Consider the following 22,831-nt stretch of genomic DNA (forward strand, 5'->3'; position numbering starts at 1 on the left):
GATTATCAGTAATGGTGGCCAGGACTGGCACTGGGGACATGATAGAAGCGCATAAAATCATGCCTGGTGTGGGGAAAGCCAAGAGTTTTTCTTCCTCTTACATAATACCATAATTCAGGGCTATCCACTGAAATCAATGGGCAGGATATTCAAGACAGCTGAAAGCACATACTTTATGGAATTCACTGCCATGCGCTCTGATGGCTTGAAGAAGATACACTTATTGCTGGCTACTAGTCACAATGCTTATTTGGATCCCTCCATATTCAGAGGTCTTTGAATACCAAGTGCTCTTATTCCCTGAAAGACAAGGGAGGCACACTTACAAAAGCATTGGTTTTCAGAACCGACCCCTCACCCCTACTGCCCTGCTTTTGCGTCCGTTGCCATTCATCTTGGGACTCATTTGGAGGGTTATTTTTTCCCCTGTTAAAAGGAAAACAGCCTTACTCTTACAAGTAGTTCTTGCTGCCGTCTGTGCTGACAGCAGCACGACCTCTATTGCATAGCCACCTCCTGGTAGGTGCCATCTTGAGACAGGGGGGGAAATGGCTGCCACTTTCAGGTAGACAAATTTAGCAGGAAGGTAATGTTTGTTTAATATAAAATGAGTGCTGTCTCTTCAATGGCTGTACATCTGGCTGTGAGCGTTTGCCTGCTTGTTGTATAAACTGCTGTGGAATGGCTGAAGTGCTTATAGGCAGATTCTGAAGAGCATGGCCTGCTATGCATTTCCACATTGCTTTCAGTGACTAAAGCATTCTAAAATGCTATTGTGTGAGTTCTGTTAGGATCCCTGTCATTCAGCCCTGGTCTACACATGTGGTAGAATGGCTGCAAGTAGAGGAATTGTATCTTTGAAAGCTCTCCTATGAAAACACTTCTCTGCAAGTAGAAAGCAAGCACTAGCTCCTAAAATGCTAGTGTATGTTTGCCATTTACTGTTGGACTACAACTCCCACAATCTCCAGCAGCAATAAACTGCTGCAGGGATGATGGGAGTAGTAGTCCAACAACAGCTGGAGACCTTCAGCTTGGCCACCCCACCCTACTAATTGTCTAAAGTGGGAATTTACCAAAGTTTTGCAATATGTTGTCTCAGGACTGCATATCATTTTCACGCATATGTAGGCAAGACCTATTCTTATATCAACTGTCACCCACCCTACTTTCTCAACCATAATCTCACTTTTGCTTTCAGGTCTTGGGAAAAGATTTCAGATTGTATTTCTTATTATGTAAACTGTTGTAGTTTAGTGGTTAGGACTGAAATCCTTGAGATGGGTTCATGTCTCAAGACTGCAGTCCTAGAATGGACCATACCAATTCCGACTGCAGATGAGGGCATGGAATTATGTTTTTGAATGCTATCCTACATTATACACTAAACAGAAAGAGCTTTCTTGCCATTGTACTAGTTTTCTAGTTGTAGGGAAATGGGGTTTTTTCTGCTTTATTATTATTATTATTATTATTATTATTATTATTATTATTATTATTTTATTACATTTATATCCCGCTCTTCCTCCAAGGAGCCCAGAGCGGTGTACTACATACTTGAGTTGCTCTTTCACAACAACCCTGTGAAGTAGATTAGGCTGAGAGAGAAGTGACTGGCCCAGAGTCACCCAGCTAGTTTTATGGCTGAATGGGGATTTGAACTCGGGTCTCCCTGGTCCTAGTCCAGCACTCTAACCACTATACCATGCCAGTTTTGAAAATATATTTATATTTACATCCTGCTTTCTGCCATAAAGGCCCTCAAAGTTGTTTGCAATAAATCATAAAATTGTATTAAAGTCACTCTTAAAAATAGACATAAAATATGTAAACAGTAGCAGTGTATTGAAAATAAACAAACTTTCCCATATGTTTTAAACAGTCATTTAATTTCATTTTTAAAAAATGAAGCATTAAAAGGTGGTATTACCACCCCAATATATTTTGAAGTGGTACAGTCCATCCTACAGTATGTGCAAAAGAGGTCTCACTCTTACAATGGAGCCAAGTAGTTCAGGCTTGGTATATAAAATGGGCTATTTTATTAGTGAACCAAAACCAGATAAGATTCTAACCTTGACTCCTGACTGACTTCTGAATAAGCTTCTATCAGTCCTGCTGTGAAAGCTCTGTTCGACCATCTTCCAAAAGGCTGTCTGCCGCCCACATGGTTGCAAATGGGTACATCTGGGGGAAGCCCATATTGTTCAGGAATACTATTAATTTCATTCCCCCTTTGAGTAGGGTATCACAAAGATCGTAAACCTTTGGGCAGGGGCCTGCCTTGTATATTTCCCTTTTGTACAGTGCTTATTTAGATTTTTTTGGAGGCATTTCGTAAATGATGATTGTCTAGCAATACAATTCTGTACATGTATACTCAGAAGTAAGTCTTGTTAACTTTAATGAAACTTACTCCCAGGTAAGTATGTATAGGATTGCAGCCTAAACCACATTACAGGTGGACTTCATTACCTGCAGCTCTGGCACCTACGGTTTTGCGTATCCTCAGATGGGTCTTAGAGACACCGTTTCTTTATCCACAGTACAAAATAGGGATGTGCACAAACTGAGTTCAGTGCACAGGTTCAGAGACACTGAACTGGTTCAGACAGGTCTGAACGAGCTGAGTGGGATCTTTTAAAAAGAGGCGAGTGGGGCCTTACCTGCTCTCCGCTGCTGCCACATGCAGCTTCCTGGTGCTACAGCACTCCCCCATTATGTGCTGTGTCAGGATACACATGGCGTCTATGCATGCATGGGTGCCATGTGCATTCTGATGCCATACGTGGGTTCTTGGGGGGAATAATGTTGCAGTAGGAAGCTGCATGAGGTGGCAGCGGAAATCCCACTTGCCGCTCCCCACCCACCCAGTGGTGCCGAACGTGTTCAGACCTGAATGTGTGCACAAACCTCGGTTTGTGCACATCCCTAGTACAAAAAATAGGCTAAAATCTGCCTATTCGTGGGTGCTGAGTGGTCAGAAATGACCTGGAAACTGCTTCCAGGGTAATTTCTGGCTGCTGTTTTACAACATGGAGCTATTTTGAGGCTCTTTCTGTTTTTGTTTTTGTTTTTATAACACCATTTTGTGTGTGTGAATATTTGCCAAAAATTCAGCCAATGTAGGGGATTGGGGGGGCATTTCTGGAGCCATGGAGAGCAATGCACTGTTCATTTCAACTCTTATCCCCCCCCCCCTTTTGTTTTGGCCTTTTGTTTTGTTTTTGGTGTGTAGGAACCTAACCCCTAAATTCCCATAGGGGTAAGGTTCCTATATTTGCAGTTTCCGTACTCATGACTATAGTCGAGAACAGAACCCCTGCAAATAATGAGAGTCACCTGTAATTGATTGGATGGCCTGTAAGAAATGTCAATATGATGTTCAGATCATGCAGAGATTACAGCTGCAAACTTTAGGTAATCAGATAGTTGATTACAAATCTTTCAATATATTAAAAACTATTAACTGGACAGCATTTTTAAAAAATTAAGCACTTACAAAAGTGGTAGGTGGCAGATGATGCCATTTTACAAGTGTCATTCCCCTCCACCCCCCGCCATTCTCATTCACATTAGGGAATGCCTCTTCTAAGACAGTATCTGCTGCAACATGCAACATCTGTAAATAAAGGTTGCTTAACTTGGACAAAAAATTATTTGGCATATGTAAGTTTGTACACATTAAATCAGTTAGTTGATTGAATAAAATTCACAGGATGAATCCATTAAATTCAGGTGACAGCCAAAGAAGATGAACTCCAAATTGTTCTCAGTTTTGTAGCAGAGATGAAATTACTAAAGCATTTACTGTTGAGAATGGATACATCTTTCTGAGACATGGATACTTCTGCCTGCTGCTGAATGCTTTGTGCTATGGACTAACTTTTAAAGCAAATAAAAAAGTTCAGCTCTTACTCATTTGGAGAATAAAGGGGCACCTTAACATGTTTCTATTACGCCCTGAAAATGTTGTGGGTTGCTTGCATCCCAGATACGCTGATGTTAGAGGGCAAATACACTGAGCCATTTACCTAATGGATTTGCCATGGTATACATGCAATCCTCTTGGTAAGCTGGTCACCTGTAAAGGCCTGTCAAATGGTGAGGAGAATTTTACCACCCCATGGACTACTTTCCCAGTTGTTGTTTTTATCACTTGCAGTAAAATGCTCACCAATACCTGACAGGATAGTACAGACAACTGGCATTCCAAGTTGTGAGTTATAGCTACAGAAAACTGGTACTCAGTAAATGGTCATCTGTATTCAAGCAAGCAAGCAAGCAGTGAGGAACTGTGCCATTTCTTCTCATGTGAGCTCTCCTGAGTCCCACGTAGCTCACTGGACTTTCTTACATTGCCCTCTGTCTTAAATGTTAACAAAATACAATCATTTATTGCCAAGTCCTTCTGTTTCAAGCTTTTCCTAGGCTGTTATGTGTCTTGGCCAGATTCTCGCTTTCCCAAGTCAGGTGTTTCAGTAACTTTGCTTAGCTTGTGTTTATTTTATATTTTTTCTTCTCTCATGTAGCTATCCTTGGCATGCATACCCTGATGAGTAACCAGCAATATTATGAAGCGCTTGGAAGCTCAACTATAGTCAACACAGAAGGATTGGACAGTAAGTAAGACTTGCAGCCATATAAAATTCAATAGAGCTGAGCCAGAAGTTTCATTATTACTGATACTTAGTGCATGTATGCTCTTGCGGTGTGTTAGTATCAACATTATTCCTGGCAGTATGTCCTGATCTAAGCAAAATAGTGCTCGAGAACATCCAACGCAGATTAGAGCCCTACGAGGAAAGGGAAATGTTCAAGCTGATTTCAGAAAAGGCCGAGGAACAAGAGACATCATTGCTGATGCACGCTGGATAATCGAGAAAGCCAAAGAATACCAGAAAGAAGTCAATATATGCTTTATTGACTACAAAAAAGCCTCTGATTGTGTTGACCATGTCAAGTTGTGGAATATCCTTAGGAAAATGGGTGTCCCAGAACATCTCATTTTTCTCATGAAAAATCTATACACAGGACAGGAAAGCCACAGTCCTGATGGAATATGATGAAACAGACTGGTTCCAGATCGGCAAAGGATTAAGACAAGGCTGTTTACTTTCTCCATATTTATTCAATTTATATGCTGAACATATACTGAGAGAAGCTGGATTGGAAGAAGATGAACGTGGTTTTAAAGTTGGATGAAGAAACATCAATAACTTGCGCTACTCTGATGACACCACTCTGATAGCTGAAAATGTGGATGATCTGCAAGCTCTAGTAATGAAAGTCAAGGAGCACGGTGAAAAAATGGGGCTACGACTAAATGTAAAGAAGACTAAACTAATGACAACGGGTACAGCAACCAGCCTCAGAACTGATAATGAAGACATTGAAGCGGTGGATAGCTTCTGTCTTTTAGGATCAATCATCAACAGTAAAGGATTCAGCAGTCAAGAAATACACCGCAGACTAGCACTTGGTAGGGACACATTGAAGGCCTTGGAAAGGATATTTAGATGCCATGACGTGTCTACCCCTACAGAGATTAGAATCGTTCAGACAGTGGTTTTCCCTATGACACTGTATGGATGCAAAAGCTGGACTTTGAAGGAGCAAGATAGAAAAAGCATTGACGCTTTTGAACTTTGGTGCAGGAAAAGACTTTTGAGGATACCATGGACAGCAAGCAAAATAAACAACAAATGGATCATAAAACAAATAAAAACAGAATTTCCACTCGAGACACAAATGACCAGGCTCAAACTATCATACTTTGGACACATTATGCAAAAATGCATCTCCTTTAAGAAGTCCATAAGGCTAAAAAAAGTTGAAGGAAAGAGATGAAGAGGACGACCAGCAGCAAGGTACATGGACTCGATTACGACAGCAATGAATGCACCACTGAGAGACTCTAAAGGCCAAATTGAAGACAGAACATCCCGGAAAGAATCTATCTCTGTAGTTGCTAAGAGTCGACACTGACTTGATGGCACTTAATTAATCAATCAGATGTCCTGGGAAAAGCTGGCGCTTTTTGCACTGAATCTCAAGTAGATTCACAACTTGATTCTCCATTTCCAGGTCTGGTAGTGGGGAAGCGAGTTCCTCTCTCCAGAAAAAAAGTGAGAAACATCACATATGCCAACTGGAATGAGCTGTCTGGGAGATATTCAGACATGGGTTCATGCTTCGGGGTATCCAAAGAGCGAATCTGCTTTGGAGTAGATTCACAGCTGTTTTATTTGGGTGATTAGATGGGCCATTCAGTTTTCATAGGGCCGGTTTTTATCAGCATTCACTGTGGATCTTTTTCTTGTGTGCATTCCCACAGCTTGCCCACAGTTTTTTCTCCAACCAATCACATCCCGGGGAGGAGGTGAGAGACCTTTGTTTTGTTTTGCTTTGTTTGACAGCTAGTTCCGGAAGACCAGTGAGACAAGTTGCCAAGCTGCCGGATCAAACAACAGAATGCTTAACCCGAACCTGCCAAATCTGATCCAAATTATTTTATAATGAACTTGCCTTTGTGACTGCCTTCATCACCTCATGTCCCCCACCCACCCCAGACCACTTAAGAGGCCATGGAAGTTTAAAGTAGAAATCATTGCTTTCTCTCGGAGATGAAGAAAAATGCAGCCTCATGGAATCAGCTCAGACACAAAAGGCTCAGGATACATTGAACCTGTAGTCTCCATTGTTAAGCTTCCAGACATCCTCTAACAACATCTGCTTATGTAAAGCCTATGTTCCTATGGTGACCGGGCTTCAATAAGACAAAGCCAGAGACACATATATAAATTAAAAGTAGCCAAAAGACTAGCAGCACTAGCAAGGCTTGCGTTTAACTCAGGAATATCTCTCTCTCTCTCTCTCTATCTATCTATCTATCTATCTATCTATCTATCTATCTATCTAATTTCTATACTGCCTGATATGTACATCTCTAGGCAGGAGATCTCTATTTCTCCCTCCCCATCCCCTTCTGGACTCCCTCCACAAAATTTCACCAATTTGCCACAACCCCTCCCCCACCCCGTGCTCGCAATTGCAAATCACTCAGAGCAGACCATACCCAGCACAGCTGTCAAACCCCACTTCATTTAACCTTGCAAAAGTGCAAGTTCTGAAGAAAGCCAAATTACTGGCAATGGCCCCTCCACACATTACGAGAGAAGCAGCGAGGCATACCAGAAAGCTCAGTTTTTCCAAATAAAGCTGCCACAAATAGAGGATTTTTTTTACCCCGGACATAATTCAGGTCAAGCTAAAATGTGCAGCAGTAATTTGGGGGAAAGCAGAATCAGGTTTGTACTGGTCCCTAATAGGGACCAGGGTAAATCCAGTTGTTATGTGGACTCACACCCTCCATTCCAGAGGGGATGCAAGCTAAAAGCTCTGTGTGTGTGGAATGCCCTGTCTTTTAAGAATGTCTGCTTTTCTTCTTGGACTCCTAGGCCTTTCTGTCTATACATTCCCCCTTGAGAGTAATATCGAACAAGTCTGAAGCTCTTTGAGATTCCACTCAATCATTTTCACCACTACATATATGGGGCAGTGGTGTAGCAAGGATGCTGGTGACCCCTGTTCAGCCTGCTGCCGGTGGCCCCTGCCATGCCCCCTGCACCTGATGTCAGACACAGGGGGCATGGCCACATTAGCAAACAGGGCTGCGCAGCTCAATTTCTGAGAGGTTTCAGCTGGCACCAGGCTCCCAGCACTCCATTTATCCTCACAACTCTGCAAGGTAGTTTCATGGCTGAGTGGGACTTGAACCTGGATCTCCCAAGTTCTGGTCTGACACTGGTAAAACACCAAGATGATACTGCTATGAGGTCAGGAAACTTGTTTTGAGTAGGAACACAATGTTACATCCAATGATTGTAAAGTTATGTAGACCTCACACTATGTGATTTTCATGTAGATCTGAAATAAAAGATTCAAATGCCCAGTAATTCCTCTAAGGAAGCACACACCATGAGAACTGATATAACTTCTTGGAGCTGCGGGGTTCAAACTAGGAACCTTAGGAGTCAGGCACTGTGAAGAATTGACTCCCTGAAATAAAAGGTTTAGTTAAGAACTATTTATGTTTTTATGTGTTGCTTGGTCTGGAGGTTAGTGAGTTAAGCATGGGAACTGTTACTAGGTACTGAGATTGATTGACATTAAAAGTTCCATGGATGTCAGAACCTCGGAAGCAGGGACAGTTGAAGTTAACTGTCAAGGAAGAAAAAGCTGGGAGAAACGGACACAGCCAAATGATAGTAAACTGCAACTGGTTGTGCTATTTCACTCTGCAATGCTTGCAAAGGATAAACTTTTCCCCTTCTTTTTCTTTTTGTAAAGCAATAAATCTTCTTTGGGTTTTCTGTATTGGAGTGACACATCATACCTATAGCATTTACTCTCTACCAAGGGCAGTAGATATTACAGGAGAAGACTGTTGAAGATAGATGGTGGCAGTGGATACAGAAACCATTACAGGCACTTTCTATTCCTTACTTTCTGTACGACCAGGACAGGTGATCAGAAAGAGAACTATAAGTCTCCATCTCTTTGATCACTCCTTATGTTAACTTTTTCTTGCAGGTATAATTAAACCCACACAATACAAACCAGTTCCTGATGAACCAAATTCAACTGATATAGAAGAAACCTTGGAACGAGTGAGAAACAATGATCCAGATCTTGAAGAAGTCAATCTCAACAATATTAAGGTATGGACTTCTTCCTAGACAAGCTTGCGTTAGTTGCAATTAAGCATTTAATTGGAGCAAATTTGGGGCAGGCCAGAGCGCTTTCCAGACTTGCTGCTCATTAGCAGCAAAATGCCTCCATTTGGGCAAATTGCATTCAGGCCGTAAACAGCAGGGGGAGCAGCCTCACAGCAACTAACAACCTGAAAAAACGGCAACTTTTCCATGCGGGATATACAACACCCTTGCTCTATATCGCATCAATTAAATTTGCAACAAGGCATTGGAAGTGTGAATGGCACCCTGCTGTCCACGTAGGGACTGTGGTGTCACGATACAGGAAATATGGAAGCACACTTCTGAGATTCGTCCTGACCTCGTTGTAGGGTCTAATCTCTGGAAAGTGCCCAAGTAAGCAAACTAAGCCCCATTGCAATGATCATGAGCTGCACTAAAACATTACAGCGGGGCTTACGCAAGAAAAAGTCACTTGGGTCGCACTCAAAATGATGCCTGGAATGCATGCAGTGGAATGACGTAATAAAATGGACTACCGATTTGCATCTTCAATTTGCAGATGAGGGATCACATTTTTGAATGTGCCCCCATATAAAATACTTCATGCCAGTAAAATCTAGCCCATCAGGGTAAGGCTCTAGTCTAACCTGCTCGCCACTTTCTGATGTTCCCTGAACACAGTATAAATGCTGTTGTTCAAAAGAATAACTACAGTATTTTTGATGCTTTATTTATACATAGTACTGAATGTGATCTTGGAAATGTGGCAGATTAAAGGGGGAAGGGGGAATTTTAATTCTGCTTATTACCAGATGCTCTGCAATTCAAAAACTGTCTCTAATAACCTTTATTTAAAGGATAGAGTTAAGGACAGAATTAAACTTTATCTAAGCAAATGCATGCTCCCAAACGTGTTTGCTAAGAGAACACTAATGTGATGGCTGGGCACTTGCAGATCATAATTTGAAGGAAGGAGGGGTCTGTCCACACATTTTCCTGCCCACATATTTTCTCATAGGTCACTTTAACCCTGCCCCCCCCCAAAAAACAGGTTTTCTAAAGGACTTGATTTTGGAGCCCAGCACTGGAGGAGGGAACATTTAAAAGCTGCTGCGGTAAGGCACCTGCAGGGGAGAACTGGCAGACAGGAAAATGGGCAACTGTATCCCTCGCCTGTTGCTTCTTCCATGCAAATACTGCCCCACGCCCAGCCTCCACATTAATGTTCCAAGGGTACATGAGTTTTGGGAATTCTGGATTTTCCTCAGAGTTGTTCTGCCCCCTGGCAACAGTACAAACAGCCTTTGTCTGTGTGCTTCTGTTTTGAAGGACATCCCCATACCGACCTTAAAAGCCTACGCTGAAGCCCTGAAGAACAACTCCTATGTGAAAAGGTTCAGCATAGTAGGAACAAGAAGCAATGACCCTGTCGCTTATGTAAGTGCTAGATAGATTACCCAAGCTAATCTTCTCAGGGAAGATTTAATAGAACTGCCTCTTTAAAGATGACCTACTGGGTGAACAGGTGTCAAAGCAGTGCTCACTTCCTCCCCCATTTTAGCCAGATTATGCCCCTTCAATAGCCCCCTAAAAACAGTAGCTAAGGGGGTCTGGTACTAAAAGATGGGATTTGGATTTCCTCTGACACTCCTGCCCCCCATAATTTGAACATGGTGTCAAAATACAATTCTTGAGTGAAGAAGAAATAAGGTTTAATCCTATGCAGACTTTCCTAGAAGTGTGAAATCAGGGTGACTTCAAAATAAACCAACTTAGGATCAAGCTCTTTCTTTTTGTTTAAGCATATTTGTGTTCAAAAAAGAAAACAAGAATGCAGCGGGGTTCAGAAAGGCTTTGTGTAATTAAGGGCAGCAAATGTCTTGTGATGTAAGGATATGGAGTAAGTTAAATTATATCAGTTCAGATAAAATATTTCTGTGTTATGTGGGCCTTATGGAAAGGAAGCAGGCCTGGAATGAAAATTTAGCCTGGCTTGTTGGTTCATTGTTTCCCAAACTTCAGGTAGCCAAGATACATTTTCTTCTTACATTCCAAGAGGCTTACTCTTTATAGTGCGAGAGAGTAAAAGAATTACCCACCCTCAGACCGTTTGCACTTTATGTGAAGACTTACAGTATGTGTGGGTCTGTGAGCAGCTCCCAGACCGCAATCAACTTGTTCTGACAAATGGCTTATAGAGAGCAGGACCTGAAAACTGGCTCTTCTAGCCTCATTTTCCTCAGGGCAGAGCAGATCTCTTGAAGGACTAAACTCTAGCCTAAAGCCTTGCTCTCCTCTTGGTGCACTCAGACAAAGGAGAACAGATGAGCTTTGAGGTTTGTGGTAGTTTATGAGCTGGCTCCTCAAAGGGCTTTGGCTTCCTGCTGAGTTGAACTGAATGAGGTTACTACTTGATGGACGCGTGTCTGACAATAGGCTTTCTTCTGCACTGGATGTGGAAGTAATGTTGCAGTTCCACATGTGACTGCCAGTGGGAAAGCAATGTTTGGCTGACACTACAAGGAGCACATCTGGAAGTGGAAGTGAAATGGAGCCTTGGTGTTCACATACAGTCTATCTGTGTACCAGATATTGGGGACAAACTACAAGGGATCATGTCCTCCTTGTGAGCTTCTCAAGGGCTTCAAGGAAAAAACAGTGGGATTGGATGGACCTTCAGTCTGATACAGCAACAAAATGCTTTTATTGTTCATGTTGATAATAAAATAAGTCTTCCAGTTGATGATATTACTACTATATTTATTAATCATCATCATCAACAACAATAATAATAATATACATTTCTCCCTGTCCACACTCATCTTGTAATGGAAGGCACTGGCAGAAATGTTAAAAGTCAACGGTGTACTGAAGAGCTTGAATGTGGAATCAAATTTCATCTCTGGATCAGGAATCCTGGCCTTGATAGAAGCTCTCCAGAATAATACAACACTGATGGAGCTAAAAATTGACAACCAGGTAATGTCGGAATCCATTTCAGCTTTTACATAGACACACAAAAGAAAAAAAGTAAAATGAAAGGTTGTCCTGCCTTTATGTTTAAAAGAGGGCAGGCATCATAAAAATGAAATGATTCACTGGAAGAATTAAACACAGTAACATGTATCTTGTAGGCAATATATTATTCCTTTTGTAAAAGATGAAGTATCTAGGCCAGTGATCTTCATTACTTTTGAAGTAGGAGCTGCTGCCAAGCTGCCTGGGGCACCTCCATTTTTGGGTGGTGACAGAGGGTGCTGCTGAATTTTCAGGAGGCTTCCTGCCTATCAACTGCCCCTGCCTGTCAAGGTACCAGTCACCCACTGCTGCTAACCCCCTTGGCTTGCCACTCTTGCTCTCTCTCTCTCTCGCTCCCCCTCCCTCTCTTCCTCCTTCACGAGTTAGAGGAAAGGGAGCATCCATCCCCTTATCAGGCAGCGTGACCACTGCCATTTTCTGGCCTGCTCATGCAGTGGTAAGGGGCTTGATATGCCCTTTCCTCTCTCGCGCACGAGGAGAGGGCTCATTCACTCACTTAGCACTGTGCAAACTGTCCAGGAAATGGCAGCACTGGTGGTGGCAGGAAGAGGAGACACACACACATATACACACTCTCCTCTGGTCCAGCGCCAAGGTGGCTAACAGTGGCAGGAGTAGGTGAGGGAGCTGCAAGCCAAGGGCCACTACTGAGGCCTATGGAGTCCTGCAGACTGCACAATGAAGAATAGTGCTTTAGATGAAGACCCCATGGGGAAGGGAGCTGCCAACTATTTAAGATCACCATATGTCCCCAAATATAGGAAGGCGTTTTTGCTGCTTCATTTCAGGGTGCGCTCCTTGGCCCTCCTTGATGGAAGGTGTAATGGTATGCTCTCTGAAGAGCAATTGTGTTCCTGTGGAAGAAGTGGGGAAATTGAAACTGTTGCCCTGTATTGTAGTTTTTATGGAGATGAAAGAGCTAGGATTGTAACTCTGTTAACTCTGGGAGACTGTGGGATGGTATGCTACTTTTAAAATAAAGGATTTTAATCCTTATTTATATTGGGGGTTGCTAATTTTACCTCCAACAGAGCACTAAGGAAGAAAGCCCACACTCCAGTGAAAGAGTGGCTAGCAGAGGATGATTGCGTTGTTGCAACTATTTAAAGAAAACACATGGAGATTCTTGTAGAACTAGATACTAAGTATTTATTGGTTAATACATTTGGATAGAAAAGACCTAATCCTAATCTAAAGGACTACATAATGGATAGGTAAGGAGAGAGAGAGATGTTTCCATCTTCTCTCTAGGAGGAAAGGAAGGATTGTGACTCAGCACAGGAAGTGCTGCAGAGTCAGTTCAGGGGTCATAGAGTAGGGACAGATAGGGAGACCCTGACTCACTGTCTCTACTCCCAGCACCCCTAGTGGTCTTTAGAATAGTTGGTGCAAAAGGTCGATGCACCAGAACTCCATATCCAACAAGTAATTAATTTGTTTGTTTGTTTGTTTAATTATATTTCTATACTACCCCATCTTATAGCTCTGGGCAGTTTACAATGAATAAAAGTGACAAAAATTCCACAATAAATGAAAATAGCAATTAAACAACAAAAAATGTAATCCAAATGGTGACTAAGTCTATACATTCAGCTGTGGGGACTTGTAATCTCTTTAGATAGTTTTGGCTTCCTTTCCGCATTCTGGATTTTTGTTTTCATTTTCCTCTTCATGCTGTAGTTTTGAAAGACTGATGACTGTTAATAAAGAATGATGCTGAATATTAAAAGGGAGCTTCTGACATGAACCTGAGCCACAGGATGAGCCCAGCTTCCTTCTAGCTTTAAAACTGAAATGACAGGCAGAACTGGAGCAGCCAGTGAACAAAAGGGAGGGCTGCCCCCATCGCATCTAGTTTGGCCCTCAAGCGCCCTTGGCCATAAGCCATGGGCTGCTGCAGGGGATGGGTGATGAATGCATGTGCATCCATAATAGGGTGGAACTTGGGCCAGCTTCGGCAACTTACACCTTAAGGCAAACAATAAGGGCTTGCCCAAACTGGCCCCACAACTTTTCCATCCTGAATGGAAGAGTTGTGAAGATTCTCCCCCAACCCACCTTTCTGCAATTTTTCAGAGGGCCATAATAACAGAGAGAAAGTGTTCACCCTACTTCACCACTGCTAGGAACTGTTCTCCCTGCTATTTTGCACCATGGCTCCAGAGTAAGGGCAAGAAACATTCCTCTCACCCTGATTTTGCTTGATGATGATCATCAAAATTGCCTGAGCCATTTTGCAAGGGTGTTATAGACACTGAATAAATATTAATTGATGATGATGATGATGATCATCATCATCATCATCATCATCATCATCACCGAAATCCAGCTATAGTTGTTTAATTGTTTTGTTTGTTTGTTTGTTTGTTTAACATATCTTTAGACCGCCCAAAATTTACATGATGACATTTGAAGCCAAACCAACATGGGAGGAGGGATGTTTTCCGCACCTTCACAGGGGTGTAGCTATAACTGAGCAAAAGAGTTCAAAGAACCCGGGGCCCTAGCTCCTGAGGGCCCTCCAGCTCCACCCCTCCCTATTTTCTTCATTATCTCCCTCACTCTGGGGGGCTGCCAGACAGAGGGATGAACACGGGCCCTCTCTCCCCTAGTTACACCCCCTGCACACTCACTATAGCCTTGGGCAACAGTGAAGAGCATAGATGCCACAGGGCAGGAGAGATGGGATGAAAAAGATGAGCAGGAGGGTGCATTTATGAAATATTTGTTGTTTCCCCCTCCATGGCCTCTGTTTTTCAAGCTGATAACCTTTTCATGAAAACTTTCAGCTCCATCCTACACACAGCTAAGGGCCTACTTGTATCTTCCTTTTTTAATTTTTTCACTGTACGTCTAAACATGTGAATGGGACAAACACCTACTAGACAGCATTATATACGTATACTCATCAGAGAGGTGGGCTGTAACTCTTGAGTATACAACTGCTGGCAAATCCAAATTTGCTGTGTGGTGTGTGAAACAGCTGAGCCTTGATACTCTAAAGTCAGGCTCAAGTGGATGGAAAAGTAAACATTGAAATGACTGGTGTAGGGTCCCTGTGCTAACCCCCCTTGCCTTTTCTTCTTTTTTCTTTTAATGAAGAGCCAGCTTCTGGGCAACAAGGTGGAAATGGAAATTGCCAGTATGTTAGAAAAAAATACATCTCTCTTGAAGTTTGGGTACCACTTCACTCAGCAAGGCCCTAGACTTCGTGCCTCAAACGCCATGATGACTAATAATGACCTTGGTGAGTGAGTTTCTCCCAGCTGATTGTGCCAATATCCATTTTACTTTCTGGTATGCTTAGAAACAGAGGTTCCCAGAGCGGGCATGAATTCCTTTCTGTAAATGAAGTGTCTGAGATCACTTTCCCCTGTAGTCTCTGCAGCTCGTTTCTCAGTGGGGAATGCTTCCTGAATAAACACTTTTGAAGAAGTATTGAAAACCTATTGAAAGAGAGGGTGCTTTCCAGTGCCGTAAAAAGTATTCGCAAACACTAATTAGTTTTGAGTTCAGCCCTTTATGAACATTTAATGCTGCCTTCATTGGAGTGATCCATCTAGTCGAATATTGTGTACCCTGTCTGGTTGCAGCTCTATGGAGTCTTAGCAGAGGAACTTTGGGGCCTTCTACTAGAGGTTGTTTTGTCTGGAGATGAAAGGGATTGAACTTGGGCCTGTTCTCATGTAAAGCCATATGCAAAGCTTACAGGCCCTCTCTAGTTCTGTCCTATAAATGCTGGAATTATAATCTTGCTGATATTATAAGAACAGATTATTAGCTTCAAGAGCTTCAGAAGTGATTGTGGATAGCCAAACCTATTAAAAAAGCTGCTTTGCAAAAAGTGGCATGTCAGTTACAAATACAATATCTAAACTGCACTTCTGAAGAAGAAGCTTCAACTGACTGGCTACCTTGATATCGTGGCATGGAACATTTCATCTATATAGCCAGGGGCAGCCCTAGCATTTTTGGTTCCCAGGAGGCTTTGCAGACAGGGCTTCTACCCTGAATCTCCTTTGGGAAAAAGTGTGTGCGTTCACACAACAGCCAAATTTATCCCGAAGTCCCTGCAAGACCCACTCCACGCACAAGTTGGGCTTTGTCTTGCAAATTCTAGCTTATCTCGAGGTATTTCTGGGTTTTTAAAATGCTGGTTTTAAGCTACTTTTTCTGAAAATGCTGGAGCAAATAGGGAGAGGCACTGAAGCAGAATCATTAGCATAATAAGAGGGATATCTCTTTACAAATGCAGAGATCACTCTTTAGGAAGCTCTCTCTCCATCCCTCCCTGCCCCATTGGCTAGAAGGAAAACATGGAGGCATGCCATGTGAATTTGTAAAAACACAAACCAAGAGCAGAGGGGAGGGGCTGCTTCTCCCAATGCCGCAAGTGTGGTTCAAAGTGGTTTTGCTCAACATTTACCCCACAGCATGAAGCCATGCGCGAATAGCTCCCTGGGGAAAGTTTGACTTTGGTACCCACCCACCCCCAGCTAAGAAGTGTGGAGCCCCAGCTTTAACATAAGCCATGCAGGCTGCTCATTCACTGGGTCGAATGGCCAGCCTCCACTGATGGCTAGTGAATGAGTAGCTCATGCCGGTTTGGGAATACAGTAGGAGAGGGGAAAGAGTTGAGGAGCTCAGAGCCTCCTCTGGGAGGACTGCTGCAATCCTCAGGGCCAGCTGACCTCTTTGTCTCCCTTAGAAGCAGCTTTTAAACAGCAGGGTGCGAGGAGCTTCCTTCCGTGACCAACCAGGCACGGCTGCATCTAAGCATCACTTATTTTGGACCTGGGCGCATGAGAAATGAGGATGGAGGCTCCCACCTGAGCAGCCGCAGCAGTAAGAGAGCAGAGGCAGGCAGGGAGGGCGTGGGGACAATGCACACTGAGGAGGACAAAAGCAAGCCAAGACCAGCCAGGAGGCAGGCCCAGGCTGCCCACTTGACCTCCGCCCAGGGAGCAGTGGCACAGCAAGTATCCTCTTTCCCTTACCAAGTCAGGCAGCTTTGCGAGTGGGCAGGTGGCAGTGCTGCCCCCCACCCCCACCCCCACTTGATTAATTAACTTTGGTAGGTGGTGTGTAGTGGCTTAACTAAAGTTTATATTTCAGCAACTAAAGTTCATCATATTTTATTTTATATTTTATTTTATTTTATTAGAACTGTATGTCTCAGCTTTCTTTGTTATGATCCAAGGTTACTTACAATACATTGAATTAAAACAGCATCAACATAATTTTTAGAAAATCTTAAAAAAACAAAACAAAAACCCAGCTCAAGCCAGATCAGCTGACAAAACAATTGAGCACAGAGAGGAATGCCAGGAGAGCACACTAGCTGAAACAGAAGCCTCTTGGCCAGATGCTGGACCCAGCTGCTAGAAGCAGATCTCCTGTGAGAGTTCCACAAGGCAGGGGCCACCACTGTGAAAGCCTTCTCTACTGAAGTCACCCGGAGGGCCTCCGAGAAAGGATGAACCCACAAAAATGCCTCTCAAAATATTATAATAGTAGTCTTTCCAGCGTTAGTTCTCCCAAACTAATTCAGTTTTTGTGAGGAGGAGTAGCTGTCAGTTTGACTGGTAACCACACAGTTTGCCTCTTTGGTTGTAAGAGCTGTACAGAAGATATCTGACTCAGTTCTTATTTGCAGCTCGTATACGTCGATGTGATGGCCTCTGGCATAACACCTCAGCCCCGGAACTGGAAGATGTATAAGTATAGATTCCCCCCCCCCTTCTCCTTGGCAATCACTCTCTCCCCACCCCTCACCCCTTCTTGGCTGAACAAGCAGTGCCTTCCTACTGTTCCACTTGGTGGTTGCTGTCTCATTCAGCTTCTGTTTATGGCTTTGCCTTTTATTCTTCAGAAATAGCTTCAGTTCTTATGTTGAGAGAAAAGATCTTTTGCCTTCTTTGTAACACAGTTGTGACTTCCTCTTTCAGCCTTTTTCTTGCTCTTTTTTCCGTCTGCTTCTTCATTTGCATGATTGAAACTATTCTGCAAAAAGATGTACTGAATGGAATATTCAAAAAGGGGAACGCATGGTTCCAGATGGGGAAGAAGTTGTAATTTTAGAGGGCTTCATAGGTGAGATAAGACGGGCTCATCTTTTTGTAAATAATTAACAAATGGTTGGGATTGAATAAAGATATGCCAAGACAATAGCTGCCTGCACCATAGCAGAAGGTTACTTACTCAAAAGCAAGTAACCCCCCCTCCACTCCACTCCCCTCCAAATGTGCCTACCAACTATGTGCATCGCTGTGGGGAGCAGCCCCTCTGATCATTTTAGTAAAAGTTCTATGGCTGTGATTGAATTCTTCCTTTAGACCATTTCTAGATATAAAGGCAGATCTGGTTAATGTGTAGCTGTGTAGAGGTCCTCCCCCCCACCCCCACGCACCTGGTGACCTGGAACGTGGTAGTAGAAGCCATCATTGCCTCAAATGGATATGTTTTTATTCTGCAGCAATCTCTCGTTTAACAAGTTCGAGGGGCACAAAATCTGCAAAACCTGTGTGATCACCAGTTGTGATGTTACGTTTCTGCATAAATGCCTTAAAGTAGCAAGTATGGAATCTGTTACAAAAACACCAGTGTCAGGACTTGAATCTGCAGCAGGACCTGGACCTTAAGAGATACTGGGTTAGGGTTAGGGTTCAGTCTGTGTGCTCCCACTCAACTCTGGCCAAAGGATGGAACGGCAGAGATATCAGTGAGGAAGAAACCATTTAGCATGAATAGGCCAGAACAGGTCACATTGATATCCCTTAGCCCTTTCTCCATAAAAGCTTTCAGATCAGAGTTGCTTCCTGACTGTCGCCATTTCCACATTAAGACTGCCTTCTTTTATGCTTTGCCTGCCTGCCAAAAATATGGGTGGATTTGGATCTTACCTAGAGTTACAAGCGCTCACTTCTGCCTCAAAAATCAAACATGAAACTGATAGTTTCATAGCTTTGTAGAGAGCTGCCTAGTTTGCAGAGAGCTCTGCAATGTTTGTGTGTCTCATCTGATGTTTCCAATTGAGTACCTATCTGAGTTTCTGGTAGTTTTACATCTGAACGTTTATACATATTTCTTTATGGCATACATACCAATTTAGGGCTTAATGCAATAAAAGGTATTCTTCTCTCTTTCTAGCATAAAAGATAAAAGCTTGAACTATCTATGCCCTTGACATTTAGTTGCCACTCTCTTTGTTTATGTGAATTGTTCTGGTGTTTTTTTAGCAAATCTCTCTCTATAAAAGGCTTAGGTGGTCCATGGCAAATGGTGCATGGCAAGCCCCGCCCACATAGTGTTTTACCAATTGGAGGTAACAGAGCAGGAGCACCATGGTGATTGGGCAGCGGGAATTCCATATGCAGATAGGGAAGAGGAGACTGTGATGGTTAAGATCAGTTGGAATACAGCTGTTACTGGTGGGAAGATTGTAGAGGAGAGAAGACTCTCTATATAAAAGGATAGTGGGCAGGAGAGGAAAGAGCCCCTAAGGGAGAAGGAGGCTGCCACTGTGTAAATTAGATGAGGATCTGTTAACTCAGGAAGGGAGAGAGAGAGAGAAAAGAAGAGAGGGGAAGAAAGACAAGGAGAAAAAGAAGGGAGGGGGGAGAGAAAGAAGGAAGGGCGAGCAGCCTGAGGGGAACAAGTGGCCATGGTGGCAGTGGGGAAGGGCCTGGTCAACCATCGCAGGCAGGCAGGCAGGCGAGGGATGGGCCCAAGCCTGTCAGCAACCTGAGGGGAACGAGCAACCATGGCGGCGGTGAGGAAGGGCCTTGACAACTGCTGCTGCTACTCCTGCAGGGAGGAGTGGGGCCCAGGTGGGGAGATCTCTGTGGTTACGGCATTACAGCTTGGACAACACAGCAGCTGCCGTGACCAAGAGGGGCGAGAGGGATGGAGGAGGAGGAGGAGCAGGAGCAGGAGCCCAGCACAAGGGAGGGTGGAGAGAACTCTGAGGTGAGGAGACTGTGGCGGGTGGAGGGGTGAGAGGAGCAGTGAAGTACTAGCGTGCAGATGCTCTGCGCAGATTAAGCTAGTTATTCTTAAACGGTCATTTAGTGCTTGCCTGCATGCTTCACTTAGTTCTAATACTAGTTTAATTAGGATGTTTTTTCTCCCAAAGTATCTTGGGAATTGTTGTTCTTTGTAAGCACCCCCTAGCCCTGTCACAGAACTACAATTTTAGGGTTCCTTTGCTAGGAGCAAGAACAGTTAAAATATGCTTGAAAACTGTTTAGCCCTTAGTTTGGTGCCAATGGACAGCTAGGGCAGAGCCACATTTCAGCCTTACACTGGTTTAACCGCCATTCCCAGGGTATCTGCAGAGGAGCCATGATAGTTAAAGTGGCATAAAACCAATATGTTTGCCATGTATGTAGGTCATCCTACTTTACATCTGTGTTTGGGTTTTTTAGAGAAGATCACAGTGTTTGTCTTTGATCTTATACACAATGCTACTTTTTCTCTATGTATGTGGCGACTGTTATATTTCAGTGTTTTGAACATCCGTGGGAACTCCCACAGAGTTAAAAACATAATGGCTGCTTTGCTTCAAACTTCTTTCTGTTCCGTTTCAGTGAGGAAGAGGCGGCTTGCAGACCTGAATGGACCCATCTTTCCCAAGTGCCGGACTGGGGTGTAGTTCTCAGCTATGAAGATGGTTCTGGCAAGCTTGTGCTGGACTGTTAAGTCTCGTGGCAGAACAACTGTGCAGTGAATTTGTGGTGCCTGTTTTTTTTTTGTTCCCCCTCTCCATATCGCATCCTTGTGCACTAAAGGTTTAAACTAATTAGTGACTGTAGGCAAAGATCTTTTTCTTACCAGAGTATGGGTAATGACATCTTTTTTGAGAGTAATCCAAAGTTTGAGCCTGTTAACCAGATGATAATGTTGGATTCTGATCACACACACTGCAGCACAAAGATGGCTTGAACTGATAGTTAGACTGCAGCCTCATTTCAGTATGGATTTTTGTGTGGCGTAGTGTGCATGAGTAGTTAAACAACAGTAACAACAAGAAGACGACGACATAATACTACTCTGCAGATGTAGCAGAAACATTTTTAAAAACACTTTATTTTTTGTCTTGATCTCAAGAATTAGGAAAAAAAACTTTCTACTCTGACAGCATTTCTGTCATCCTAATGTACCATTAATTTAAGGACATGTGAATTGCAATCAGTGAGCAACATCCACAGCCCAAAATTGCCATCCAGTTTTAAAAGCATCTATTTGTTGAATCTAGGCATCCAATAGAAAGAATGTAAGGCCACTCTTTTTCTAAGCAATAGTCACAAGAAAAAAGACAGCTGCTGAATGGGATGTTGGTCTTTTTTTTTTTTTTTTTTTGCTGAAGAATTCAAGACCATAAAATAGTGAACCTTGTCCTCTTATACCTCCTGATGATACACACAAGCCTTCTTGTTCTTGTGTTTCTTGGGGATGACTACTTCATTTATTTGTTACACTTTTATTCTGATCCAGAGAATTGCCCTTGCTATTGTTGTGGATTTAGATGGACAGTCCTGTCAATCAAATGGCTCTTTTGTGGGGAGCATGATCTTTCACTGTGCTCATTGGATGGGAAGGTTATCGGTAGTACGATGGACTTGCACTACCTCCAACCTCCTTAGCTGTCAGGATGAACTTAACAGATTGTGCCACCTCGATGATCATGCAACATTGCCCCATTCCCCCCTTGAGAAAACTGCAATCTGTCCTCCCCACTGAAGGAAAGTGCAAGAGTGTCAGGAAAGCAACAGAAAAGGTGTATTGGGGTGGAGGGGCCCTTAAACACGCCAGACACCATCAGGCCCTGTAGTTTGGCTCAAAGCCAATGGATGCAATCCATTGAGTGATGTTGCTGGACAACGTATATGACATGGAGCCCACGCAACTCAGTAAAATCAATGGAGGGTGATTTGCAACAGTGCTTGATGGGTTGCACCCAGCCTTCTGATGAACTGCTGCTTGTAAATTATGCCTTAATAAAGTATTGCTCACCGATCGGCTGAGAGTGGACATGCCTTTCTTGCTGGAAGAATATGCCTAGCCCCTTGTTACGGAACACAAACCTTGCATCAAACCCCAGAGCTCAACAAGACATGTCACATCTGGTCTGCCACTGCAGTAGCTGCCAGATTCTTAAACTCTCCTGCCAATTACAGGGCCCAGAGGTTTGTCTGCATTTCTGAGGAGGTGCTCATTGTAACTATATGCACAGATTATATGTTTGCAATATTTTCCCCAATTCTGTATCTGTTTTGAGCAGTTCCCTGAGGTCTACCCTGACTGTGCTGCACCTCAGCTGAAGCAGTGAAGTGCCACCCACAACCACTGGAAATCCTATTCAGCAGCCTCTCTAGATGTTGCAGTTTCCCTGGGCAGTGACATACCCTCTCAGACATATCTTTGCAACAGTGATGACCCTGATCTGGCTAATGTTACACATGTCTAAGTCCTACTGGAACCAATGACACCAAGTTAATTGTGACTACTCATTTAGCTGGATTGGGGCCATAGGCTAGAAGCACCTTCTTAAAAATTTGAGAGATTTCCATGTAATTGAATTCTGCACCCAGTGATGCATTCTAGGCTGTTGGTTTTTTACAGCTTGCACATGTGTGGAATTGCAGCACACATGCCCCTGCCCTGCCACAGATGCTTTTATGCAAATCCTTTGATCTAGCATTGAGATATACATGATGTGTCCTTGAACTGTGGTATAACTTCCACACATTTGTCATCTGTTGCTAACAAAATACATTTCTGTTAGCTCAGGCTGCAAGATGTGATTCACCAGGAATGCTTCCTGTTTCCATGTTCTTTGGTCATCAGGTGAGTAAACAAAAATGCCCAGCTTCCTGCAATGTATTAGAAGAGATGGCTGTGGTATGGATACTTCAAAGCTTAGGGTGAAGACAACCTATTTAGAGCACTGGGCACACTTTGAAAGCATTCTTACCACATTTGACACAAAAGTCCAGGGATTGACGCATTTTGGCTGGCCACAGTCTTCAACCAAAATGTGTTCCTCCCACAAGGAGGGAGGGATGGGGTCT

At 43.3% G+C, this 22,831-nt stretch overlaps 2 protein-coding genes across 9 annotated transcripts in view; one reads left to right on the plus strand and one right to left on the minus strand.

Moving 5' to 3' along the window:
• Positions 1 to 21,777, plus strand: part of TMOD1 (tropomodulin 1) — a 54,089-nt gene extending 32,312 nt beyond the window's left edge. For 3 of the 7 annotated variants that reach the window (XM_053295453.1, XM_053295457.1, XM_053295454.1), the window contains 6 exons: positions 4,533 to 4,622; positions 8,596 to 8,723; positions 10,050 to 10,157; positions 11,556 to 11,699; positions 14,862 to 15,006; positions 20,348 to 21,777. In XM_053295453.1, the coding sequence (XP_053151428.1) occupies positions 4,533 to 4,622; positions 8,596 to 8,723; positions 10,050 to 10,157; positions 11,556 to 11,699; positions 14,862 to 15,006; positions 20,348 to 20,412 (680 nt within the window). In that variant the 3' untranslated portion in view covers positions 20,413 to 21,777. Of the gene's footprint in view, positions 1 to 4,532; positions 4,623 to 8,595; positions 8,724 to 10,049; positions 10,158 to 11,555; positions 11,700 to 14,861; positions 15,007 to 17,415; positions 17,481 to 20,347 lie in introns of all 7 variants that reach the window. The other 4 variants (XM_053295456.1, XM_053295455.1, XM_053295459.1 and 1 more) reach the window with 4 other exon arrangements.
• Positions 1 to 22,831, minus strand: part of TSTD2 (thiosulfate sulfurtransferase like domain containing 2) — a 59,729-nt gene that overhangs the window by 4,216 nt on the left and 32,682 nt on the right. The window contains exon 10 of one of the 2 annotated variants that reach the window (XM_053295451.1): positions 20,829 to 22,633. The exons of the other annotated variant lie outside the window; for it this stretch is intronic. Within the exon in view, the coding sequence (XP_053151426.1) occupies positions 22,566 to 22,633 (68 nt within the window). The 3' untranslated portion in view covers positions 20,829 to 22,565. Of the gene's footprint in view, positions 1 to 20,828; positions 22,634 to 22,831 lie in introns of those variants that run through there. 2 annotated transcript variants of the gene reach the window in all.

The sequence above is a fragment of the Hemicordylus capensis genome, chromosome 2, assembly GCF_027244095.1.
Source record: "Hemicordylus capensis ecotype Gifberg chromosome 2, rHemCap1.1.pri, whole genome shotgun sequence".
NCBI classification, from domain to species: Eukaryota; Metazoa; Chordata; class Lepidosauria; order Squamata; family Cordylidae; genus Hemicordylus; species Hemicordylus capensis.